The sequence below is a fragment of the Periophthalmus magnuspinnatus genome, chromosome 7, assembly GCF_009829125.3.
Source record: "Periophthalmus magnuspinnatus isolate fPerMag1 chromosome 7, fPerMag1.2.pri, whole genome shotgun sequence".
Lineage (NCBI taxonomy): Eukaryota > Metazoa > Chordata > Actinopteri > Gobiiformes > Gobiidae > Periophthalmus > Periophthalmus magnuspinnatus.
Window position 1 is genome coordinate 1,123,221 of NC_047132.1, and position 12,235 is coordinate 1,135,455.

The 12,235-nt window shown below is 41.2% G+C and overlaps 1 protein-coding gene across 1 annotated transcript in view; it reads left to right on the forward strand.

Annotated features, from left to right (window-relative positions):
• The window catches only part of ajap1 (adherens junctions associated protein 1), a 41,684-nt gene extending 30,779 nt beyond the window's left edge, over positions 1-10,905 (forward strand). The window contains exons 3-5 of the mRNA XM_033969783.2: positions 5,768-5,855; positions 9,140-9,379; positions 10,833-10,905. Of these exons, the coding sequence (XP_033825674.1) occupies positions 5,768-5,855; positions 9,140-9,379; positions 10,833-10,905 (401 nt within the window). The remainder of the gene's footprint in view (positions 1-5,767; positions 5,856-9,139; positions 9,380-10,832) is intronic.
• Positions 10,906-12,235: the final 1,330 nt, after the last annotated feature.

Below are 12,235 nucleotides of genomic sequence, written 5' to 3' on the forward strand. Positions count from 1 at the left end.
ACTGCTGCCATGTTCTCAGAGGCTGCACTAGCACTGATTCATGACTGTCTCCAGGTGCTGGGGTTTAGGTCGTGACGATTCAGATCAGAGAGAGTCATTTTAGTGTTAAACCAACTGGATTTCAGCCCTGACACTGATAACTCAAATGTGAAATGTTACATACTGCACCTTTAATTTAAACACAGATGATGTAATCTTAGCTAACACAGAGCGGGCGTGTGTGTGGAGCTAATCGAAGAAAGGTGATAGAATGAGTGAAGTCAGTCTCTTCCGCTCTCTCTCTCACACTTTCGCTCTCCTTCCCCCCTCCTTTCGTATTCTTTTCTTCCTCCTCTCTCCCTCCCCTCATATTTCATCCCAAAGCTCCTCCCTATCCTCACTTCTTCAGCCTCATCTTGTCTCTCATCCCCCCCCCCCCTTTCAATGCACAGTGCTGTTTCCTCCTTTCCTCTCTTCTCTTCCTCTCTTCCCTCGTTCTCCTCGGCTCACAGCTTGTACGCTTCTGAATCTCTTTGTCTCTCACCAAGATCGGCCTCCCTCTCTTCTCTTTCACCTCATAGCTGTTTTCTTTTCTCCTCCTCTCCTCTCTCCTCCTCTCCTTTCCCTCTCTCCTCTCCTCTCTCCTCCTCTCCCCCGCTCTTCCCACTCCCGGCTTATATACTGTTCTAAATCTCTTTGTGCTGGTCTCTATGGCGATAAAATGAAGCATGAAAATTGCGATAGTCCAAAGTCACCTCCACTCATCTAATCCTGCTCCAGAACTCCCTCATGGGAACAAGCACTGAACTCGCTGGTACTTATACACGGTTACTACTACACTTGTGTGGTAGTAGTAATTAAAGGCACTATATCCCATTTTTTCCACGTATTAGAGAAAAATGTGTCTTGCCTCAGTACAGCCATATTGGATATCCAAATAAGTCTGTTGTGTACTGTCTGCATCAGATTATAAAGGAGGTGCACGTTAGCATGCTTGTTTTTGTTAGCATTACCTTGATGGCCCACTCCACTCTGGTCTCTGAAAGTTGTTACGTGTGTGTATAAACTCATCATGGTGAATAATTAGGATGCTCAGAATGCAGAAAGTCAGGAATCACAAAAAAAACCTTTGATTAGATGCAGACTACTGGGGCAAGACAAATTTAGCTCAATTACAGTGGTCCCTCGTTTATCGTGGGGGTTACGTTCTAAAAATTACCTGCAGGCGAAATCGGCAAAGTAATCAGCTTTATTTTTTAATTATTATTAATTTTCTCACATTTCTCTTGTTTAAACACTCTCAAAGTTCAAACTTTCGTATATTATCTCCCTCTTCCTCGATGGTCACTTTAAATGTGTTGTTCTCGCTCTGCTCCAGCGGTATCCACAGAGGCACCTCTCCGTGCAGAGAAACACTGAAGTCCAAAGTGTTTCTGAAATCTGTCGGTGCAGAACGTTTCATCGACATTGTGGGTTTTGTCGGGGAGAAAACTTACAAACATACAGCACTTCAGAGTCACACTGCGATCCAACATTTATGTAAATTTGTTGAACATGGCACGTCTCTCAGCCAATCAGAACACAATACACGATCATGCACTGTAAAAAAAACAACATGCAAAACTGCAGTAAAACAAAAATCTGAAACAGCGAGGCCATGAAAGATGAACTGTGTTATAGCAAGGGACCACTGTACATAGAATAGTGTGTGTAGCAGCACTGTCGCTGAGTGGCTCATGTCTCACAGCAGAAGGTTTGGTTCGATCCCTGGGTCGCCCAGGCCTTTCTGTGTGGAGTTTTTCATGTTTCTCCTCGTGTCTGGATGGGTTTCCTCCGGGTACTCCGGTTTCCCCCATCAACCAAAACATGAACGCCCTTCGAGACAACTGTTGTTGTGATTTTGGGCGTTACAAAAATAAAAAGAATTGAATTGAATTGAATTGAATAAAAAGGGTTTAGTGCTATAATATATCCATGGAAACAAGCAGGTCTACTAGAAAAGTTACATAGTGTTGTTTAAAATCACAAGAAGAGCTAAGACTAGAGGAGCTAAGACTATTAAAACAAGTGTATTGAAAGTCCCATAAAAAGCCATTGTAAATAAAGCCAGTATCAGAGTGAGTGTCATCTGGTGGAGGGAGCTGGAGTCTCTCCCAGAATGTGTGAACACTCCGGGACAGTTGGCATCTTTTATTTATTTAGTGATTCCACTCTGTCCTCAGATGCCATGGCCTGGAATTAAACACAGACATATTAGACATTCTTAGATAGATTAAAAATCAGCTTAGAGAAACAACATGTTTATGTTTGAAACATGGTTTTACTGTGTGACAAAGAAGCAGTGTGGAGTGCTTCAAAAGTCTGTGCATAAAACACTCCATTTTCTTATTTAAGTTAAAGCACAAATACTGGAGCAAAAAAAAAAAAAAAAAAAAAAGTATCACATGAAAAAATCTACTGAAGTAAAAGTATTGAAGTACCCATTTAAAAATGTACTTAAAGAGTAAAAAATAAAAGTATTTTGCACAGATATTGAGGTTTTATAAAGCTTCAAATGTAGTGATTTTGTAAAAGGAAAATGATGAATTTTGTTCAAGACAACTGAATCAATGTTTTTTTTCGAGCTCTAGCTGTTAGCTGTGGTAGTGGTCCCTGGTTTATCGTGGGGGTTACATTCTAAAAATAACCCGCAATAGGCGAAATCTGCAAAGTAGTCAGGTTTATTTTATAATTATTCTATGCGTTTTGCAGCTGTAAAACCCCTCATCACACACTATTCACTTTTCTCACACAGGCATTAACATTTTCTCACATTTCTCTCTTGTTTCATTAATTAATAGTGACTCACATGTATTTCACAGTTCGTCTTCGTCCTGGTGTCGCTCTACTGTAGTGTCGATTGAACATTTCTGTAAATTTGTCTGAACACATTCTGTACTGTACAGGAGACACGGCACGGAGGAGACTGATGGACAATGGTCTACAGTCCAACAGCCAATCAGGACGCACAACACAATGCACGGTCATACACTGTAAAAAAAAAAACATGTAAAATTGCACACAAAAAATCTGCGAAACAGCGAGACAGCAAAAGGTGAACCGCGATAGAGCAAGGGACAACAGTATTTTTGTTTGCTCAAATTATGAACACATTAAAAATAAACCCTCAGTTTTCAGCAGGTCTCAGACAATAATAAAACATACTTTTACTTTCCAGTCCAGTTCAAAAATGTAGTGGAGTAGAAAGTACAGATACTCAAGCACAGCTCTTTGCTACTTTTACTTTGTTACATTCCACCCCTGAAAACACTTGAAGCAGCCAGGTGCTCTTTGGACGAGGCGGGTGTTTCTTTATGCTTATAAACAGGTGACAGGACAGTGAGATGGGGACAGGACAGTGAGACGGGGACAGGACAGTGAGACGGGGACAGGACAGTGAGACGGGGACAGGACAGTGAGACGGGGACAGGACAGTGAGACGGGGACAGGACAGTGAGACGGTGACAGGACAGTGAGACGGTGACAGGACAGTGAGACGGTGACAGGACATTGAGACGGTGACAGGACAGTGAGACGGGGACAGGACAGTGAGATGGGGACAGGACAGTGAGACGGGGACAGGACAGTGAGACGGGGACAGGACAGTGAGACGGGGACAGGACAGTGAAACGGGGACAGGACAGTGAGACGGGGACAGGACAGTGAGACGGGGACAGGACAGTGAGACGGGGACAGGACAGTGAAACGGGGACAGGACAGTGAGATGGGGACAGGACAGTGAAATGGGGACAGGACAGTGAGTAGAACAGGACAGTGAGACGGGGACAGGACAGTGAGACGGGGACAGGACAGTGAGATGGGGACAGGACAGTGAAATGGGGACAGGACAGTGAGATGGGGACAGGACAGTGAGTGGAACAGGACAGTGAGATGGGGACAGGACAGTGAGATGGTGACAGGACAGTGAGACGGTGACAGGACAGTGAGACGGTGACAGGACAGTGAAATGTGGACAGGACAGTGAAATGTGGACAGGACAGTGAGATGGTGACAGGACAGTGAGACGGGGACAGGACAGTGAGACGGGGACAGGACAGTGAGACGGGGACAGGACAGTGAGACGGGGACAGGACAGTGAGACGGGGACAGGACAGTGAGATGGGGACAGGACAGTGAGATGGGGACAGGACAGTGAGTAGAACAGGACAGTGAGATGGGGACAGGACAGTGAGATGGTGACAGGACAGTGAGACGGTGACAGGACAGTGAGACGGTGACAGGACAGTGAGACGGTGACAGGACAGTGAGACGGTGACAGGACAGTGAGACGGGGACAGGACAGTGAGACGGTGACAGGACAGTGAGACGGTGACAGGACAGTGAGACGGGGACAGGACAGTGAGACGGGGACAGGACAGTGAGACGGTGACAGGACAGTGAGACGGGGACAGGACAGTGAGACGGGGACAGGACAGATGAAAAGTCTTCATTTGTAATAGGTGTAAGTGTTAAAATAAAAAGCCCCAGTGTGTTTGTGCTGATCCTTGTACAGAGGCAGGTGTTTCATTATAAAGTGGCTGCAGCTCCATAATAAACTCTTAAACTTAACCATGTACAAATAAAGGCCACTATAAAGTCAATGGACCTGCTTCTTATTAAAGGTTCTATATTGTGCATATTGTGAGCTTTAAGCCATTTTATAATATTTTTATCTTTTCAAAAACAGACCTGGAGTTGTGTTTTGTTTCATTCACACATATTTGAGTAACACTTTGTTATTGGTCTGTCTACATCTCCAAAGTTTAAAATGTTCCACCTTGTGATGTCATAAAGTGTTAGTTTTCAAGAGAACTGCTCCTTTTACCTTTAATTCAGTAGAGATTGACAGCTCTGGGTCTGAAATAATCCAAATGATTCTAGTGAAGTTGTGTCCACTGTGCCACTTCCTGTATTACTACATGACATCACAGCAATAGAGAGCTTTCTGTTCAACATACATGAATGAAACAAAACACAACTCCACGTCTGTTGGTGACGTGGAAATAACATTACATCACAACAACGATCAGAAAATAACGTACTCTGGGCCCTTTAAGCTGCTGTGTGAAATAATAATTAACAGTTGTACAGTTATAATAGTTTAATACCACAGGAAACTTAATACTGGACTTCTTTAAAGGTGCATTATTAAACGTTTTGGGTAGAGGGTCCATCACCTGTTTGATTCTACGCTTTGCCCGGAAAGCTCAACTGTAAGGCATTAAACTTACCTTTCTCCATGGAGATGGGTGATGCCAACAGACAGATCTTATCAGTAAAACGACCTGCTCACTGTAAAAAATGTCCAAGGTATTTTTGAACATTAAGTTTAATGCCATATGGAGGATCATTCCAAGCAAAGTAATTACAGCTCAATAGTAATAAACAGACATTCCCCCCAGAAAAGCTACAAATCAGCACCTTTAAAGTCACTGTATCAATTTTTATTGTCGTGAACAGAACTTCTTCCTTTTAAACTGTTTGCAGTGGTCTATCTTAATTATTCACCGCAATGAGTTTATAAGCACTTCTCACAACTCTCTTTTTGTGATCAAAAAGAGAATCTGTGTATATGCATATACAGAGAAATAATAATAATAATGATAATTTAAAAAGTAAAATAACGAAAGTAATCAAGACACATTTTGCCCAAATACATGAAAAACCTGGTCCTGGGCCCTTAATGTCATCTCTTCTGTTTACTTGGTTGCTGCTCTGTTCCTAATGTGACTCCTGTGTGTTTTTGCAGGTTTGGCAGTTCACCAGATCATCACCATCACTGTGTCTCTCATCATGGTCATCGCAGCCTTGATCACTACTCTGGTCCTTAAGAACTGGTGAGACACTTTCTGCACTAAAAGGCCTGTACATGGTTTGAATTTGCTCTGGTTGAGGTAAATATCCTTGATGTTATTGGAAATGTAAATAATTGAGAATAAAAGCCGATTGGAAGATATAACATGCATTTTACTAAGCTTTTTGTTGGGTAATAACTAACACAGAAGCTACAGCCAGAGGTGCTCATTTTCATCCAATTAGGAACATTGTTTGCTAAGAATCATGGGAAACAGCTGCCTTACACTATCTCAGATACTTGATTGTCTGTCATGGTGCATTTTCAATAGTGACATTACAACACAAAGAGGGTAGAGATGAACAGAAGCTGAGTGGAAACAACTGCATGACACCATCCCAGACAGTTGTGTTTGTGACATGGTGCAATATCACAGCAGCAGGAAAAACAAAGTGTGTGCTCGATGTTCCTGACTCATGGTTTCAAAATCAGCATCTGACTGGGAAAGTCTTATTTGGTTGTCTCTACCGTCTTAGTGCTGTTTTCTCGCTCTTGAAAATGCACCATGACAGAGAATCATCTGATGGTGTCACGCAGTTGTTTCCCATGATTCTTAGCACACAGTGTTCCTGTTTGGATAAACAGCTTCTGTGTTAGTTGTTACCTGAGGAAATGCTTTGTAAAATGTATAGGTTATGTCTTTCTGTCTCATTGTCTCATTTTTTAGCTCAATTCTCTACATTCACAATACACTGTTTAACAGAAAGGCCATTTATCTCAACAGACATTACAATTTGGTACAGGCCCTTTAAGGTTTCTTCAAACAGGTCAGACCTGACCACATGCCCCACTTTGAGATCTACTTTTCTCCTCAGTCCTCCTGCCCCATGTCCCACTTTTCTGTAAGACAGATGTACTTAAAGGGGCACTAAACCTGATTTTAGGTAGAGTGTCTTTTATTTTAACTTCTATTTTTGATGGATATGTTTTTGTTTATTTATTTTTTATTGAAGTTTAATTATATTTACATCCAAACTGATACTCAATACTCAAGTAGCAGATTAAAATACTTTTTTTTACTCTTATTATTTGTGTCACTACTTTTTTACTTCTACTTTATTATTTGAAAGTAACCATACTCTTACTTTTTTGGTTACCCACCTCTGGAAAGATAAATACGTTGATACCATAGTGTGAAAAGTAACTCGGTGCAGCTTTAAACAACAAGGCACGGCAGTACGACTCATAGTACAGCAAACATGTGGGAAGCACGCACACGATTATCCTCTAGATGAGTATTCCTAAGCCTCTTTCCTACTGGCCCGGTTCACTTGGGCCTGCCTTGGGCCTCTCCCTTCAGCTGAGTCGTGTTTCCGTGCCCTGGGCTCTGGGTCCAGGGGTGGGGCTCTGCTGATGTCTAACACTGACGTCACCCCAACATAAATGATATTAACTTAATAAATCAAATCTAAATCCAACCTGAAAAATACTTTTTGTAAAGCTCATCTCAGTGAACCCTAAAAGGACATTTAGTAACATCTTAGCTCTGTGAGATGTGGCTAAAGCTAGCAAAAACACAGAACTGGTTTATGATTTTTTGCATTTGTTTTATTTATTTGAGGCTCTATGCCATGTTTTGGTGTCTCTTAATGTAATGTATTGGGGTTTGCTAGTGTTAGTTGCATTTTGCACTGCAAATGTAATAATTTTGATCTTGACACAAGTGGCGTGCATCAATAAACAGGAAACAGATGCCTAGGTTTGTTTTGCGAAGCACATCAGCTCAACATATAAGTCACATCACTAGAAATACGACAGTTTATCACAAGATCAAACCAGCGTTTGTTTGTTTTTTCCCCCTAATGATGATTCATTTATCTGAGAAATGCCACTTTACTGGTCCTCCAATAACTGTGTGGAGGTGTGTCCTGTCCCGCCCCCATGAGCTGGTCCCAGATCCTAACCCTGCCACAGCCTCTCAGAAGGAATCTCCAGCTGTGAGCTTGGGATGCATCAAACCGGGCGGGTGGAGATTCTACATGTTTTAGTATGAATTTATTTGCACATTGGATTGTAATTGGATCCCCAATTCTAATATAACCATTTGTGTATGTGCTATATGCACAATTCTAAACATAATATTGTGCAGTCTTTATTATTTAATTGAATTTAAATATGCTCCAGTGGCTCACAAACTGTTTATAGTCTCGCCCCCTGAGACTTTGGATGACCAGCTGCGTGCCCATTACTCCAATGGTCTGGAAAAAAATGTCTGAGAAATGTCTGAACTTTACCAACCTCACAGTTTATTTTAATGATAAAACATGTGCTAACCTGGGAGAACAAAATCATGCAGCGTTACTATCAAAGAAAAACAACATTTCAAACTCTCTTTGCAAACCCCCAGGTCGTTCTGTGTACTTCACTGTGCTCGCCTTCGCCTTTGGTTCATTTCCATCTGCAGACCCTCAGTAGGGAAATATCCACACCATGAGAAAGCCTGGGATTATACGGTGCCACAGAGGGGCACTAGCATTGTGTCCACAGGCAAGACACTTCATCCACCTCGTCTAATGTGAATAAGGTGTTGATCAGAACTTCTTGAGACGACAACTAAACCTGCACTTTGAAAGTTTACATGAATGTGAGCTCTGTGGTCTTGTCTTCCCTGTGTCAGACTGATGGACGTGTTACTGCTGCTTCTATAACCACAGAACACTCTCAGTGCACATTCATAGTCTTGGGATTGTCATGCCCAAAGACACAAGGGCAGTATGGACCTTTAGGTCTAGGGTCATTAATCAAAACATTGACCCATAATAGTTTTAAACCATATTACACCTTTGCAACTTTTTGTGTTCACCCTGTTTACTTTGTTACCTAACGGAATTAAAACTCAGTGGTTGAGGATGAAGTACAAAATGTATCTGTATCTTCACTACATTTTAGAGGAGGTACTTTCTACTACAGTTTTAACTGGACTTTAAAATAAAAGTGTTGTTTACTATAATCTTAGAGCTGCTGAAATGGCTTTATTTATTTATTTAGCAAGTTCATAGCTATAACAGCTCTAATTTTAAAAATAAGAAATCAATTAAATTGTTTAACAAAAGTCAGCACAGTTCTTTATCAAAATCACTGTATTTGACACTTTTATTGATATCACAATGTGTCTCTTTGCTCTTATTTTAAACAGTTACTTCAGCACTGTTATTTAGATACACTTTTTCTTTTGATATTTTTCTGAAGTATTTTTGCTACTATATCTGCTAAAACTACACCATCTGTTCAGGGTATGATTTTATTTTGTCCTGTGTGTCTGTGTAGCTGTGCGCAGTCCGGAAACAGCCGTCACAATAGCCATCAGCGTAAGATCCACCAGCAGGAGGAGAGCTGCCAAAACCTGACGGACTTCACGCCCGCCCGAGTGCCCAGTAAAGTGGACATCTTCACTGCCTACGACAGCCTGCAGTGCTCCCATGAGTGCCTGCGCGGGGGAGTGCCCATCTACACCGACGAGATGATACAGCAGACGCCCGTCTACAAGAGCGCCTACAATGGGAGCCGGTGAGTCGTGGTACCTAGACTGGGGCAGGGTGAAGTATGTGGGGTGATTCAAGCACACTGAGTAGACTTGATGCAGAAGTTAACAGGATGATGGGTAAGAATTGGGCTATTATCAGGATATGAGTCTGGTCACAGTCAAATGGGCATGATTGACAGGTGGAATAGTCTATCAAGAACATGCATGGTATTTCCATATCAAAACAAATATGGCCACTTACAAGGACATAAGAAAAAAAAAAAGAAAAACATATCACAGAGGACTGAAAAACATGGTGTATATCTGCAGAATCAATGAGTAAAACACTAAACTCTGATTATCTGAGGTGAGAGAAATGATGTTTTGTTTGTAAATGAAGGGTGACCAATGAGGTCCACATGCTTCCCTGAAATAAATAAATCTGATTGGATGAACATGTTTGGTTCTGGCTCAAGACACCTCAGAGGTAGTGGGGACCACTCGGTAAAATATAAAAATACAGAGATTTACAAGTTTGGACTTGCCAGGCAAGGTCAGAATCAGGAGTGAAGTGTCAGACGGCCAGTTTGATTGAGGAGGGTAATAGCCCTCAAAACAATGTCCTTTCTCCTCAGTATTTTGTCACACTCGTACCTTATATAGACCACTACATTTACTTTAGTATAACTCTTTATTAGAACTCTATGGTTGTATTCTTACTTGAGTAATATACTGTACAGTGTAACAGTACTCGTTTACTACATGAGTAGGTGTGTTGGTAACTCTTCCCTCTGTGAGTCCACATGTGACAAAAGCTTTATGTTGACAATATGAAATGATTTGAACATTTGTGTTTCGTGCAGCGCTCGTTCACGTATCATATAATTTGATTCAAATACCAAACTTAGTGCACTATTTAATGTTTTGTCCTTCAAATTAAATTCATTTCAGGTGTTACATCCAGACAGTAGAATTACTGTTTTACTTTTACTTGAGTCATTTCTTGGACCACTTCATTATACTTCTATTGACTGAAGTAACAATACTTTTACTTGAGTACAACTTTGGCTACTCACCTCTGCCAATGACACTAAACATTAGGGCGTCTCATGTTGCAGTTGAACTGAAATCACAAATCCAGCTGCTGCAATTATTGAATCACAAAGGCTACAATTATTTAGATAATTTGCAAATAACACAATATGTGGTAGTTTTATAGAAATATCTTGTTGTACCTGTGGTCTCGACCTCTGCAAACATGTTCTGAAATACATTGGATTCTTGGATTAGTTTATCACTTCATATTTCAGTTTTCTCTCAGATGTGAATGCTTCTGGAGTTGTTTATATTGTGCACTCTGAACAGAATCCTACTTTGAAAACATATTGCATTTTTTTTCCCCAAAATGGTGCAGTCCTACTAAACAGACTCTAGCTGCACTGTCTGCTGTTGTGTAAAGTGCTAATGCTAACACAGGCTTCGACTGTCCCCACACAGGCCCTCTCCGACCGAACGGCAGCTTATCCCCGTGGCCTTCGTCTCAGAGAAGTGGTTTGAGATCTCGTGCTGATGGCCTCCTGTGTGCTGAGTCTCTACTGGTCAGTATGTCCTATGGTCTCAGCGTTAGCGTGGTGGCTGAGTGGCTAGCACTTCACAGCAAAAAGGTTCTGGGTTTGGTTTCTGAGTCGCCCTGGCCTTTCTGTATGGACTTTGCATGTTTCTCCCTGTGTCTGGGTGGGTTTCCTCTGGGGTCTCCGTTTACACCCATCAACCCAAAACATGCTCCACATGCTTGCACTGCGATACACAAACTACTGCATGGAATAGTGTCATGCAGTTGTTTCCTCATAAACGCTGATCTCTGTTACTACTGAAAACCTACCATGACAGAGAATCATGTGTCTGTGATAGTGTCAGGCAACTACAACAAGTACAACTACTGCAAATAAAACAAATACAATGAATACTGCTGCGACTGCCAACTCTACTATGATAACATCTACTACTACTACTACAATTACCACAACTACAATGACTACACTACATACTGCTACTACCACTGCAACTACAACTACTACTTCTTGCTACAATTAATACTACTCTCACAATTATGACTACAGCAACTACTCCTACTTTCAAGTATTTTTAACCCGATTCTGATTGTACCTTATTGTGATTAAGTCTTCAGTAATTATTTTGTAAGTATTTAGTTTCATTTTCCTACTACAGTGATCAGGCACATTCTACAGCTGAAATCAGAAGTTTACATTACACAAACTTGGCTCAGTTACACCAGTTCTGTCAGGAGGAATGGGCCAAAATTCTTGCCAACTACTGTGAGAAGCTCGTGAAAGGAAATACAAAACATTTGACCCAAGTCACACAGTTTAAAGGTAATGGTACAAAATATGAATAAAATGTTTGTAAAATTGTGACTTGAAAAATTGTCTGAAAAATCTTTCTCTCATTATTTTGGCATTTAGCAAATACAAATAATGTTGGTAATCCTGAGTGACCTAAAACAGGACAAGTTTAGTCTGATTTCATGTCAGACAGTGAGAAAAAAAAAGAACATGTGCCTTTTTATATAATGTATGTAAACTTCTGGTTTCAATTGTATGAAAAAGTCCCATCTCCCTGTAAACGTTTGTACTCTTTAGTTTATACCTTTGCCTTTTGGATTACTCACTGCATGACCAGCAGTTTCCCGTGGTGCAGTGTCTTACTCTCTGAGCCATTTTTCATGCCTGGTTAAAATAGGCCAGTGTACAGAGAGAGGCATTCAACTACATGAGGCAACAAGCCGCCATGTTTTGTGAACAGCTACTACTACTACAATTACTACAACTACATGTACAGTGACTACTGCTGCTACTGCTACTACTACCACTACTACCACA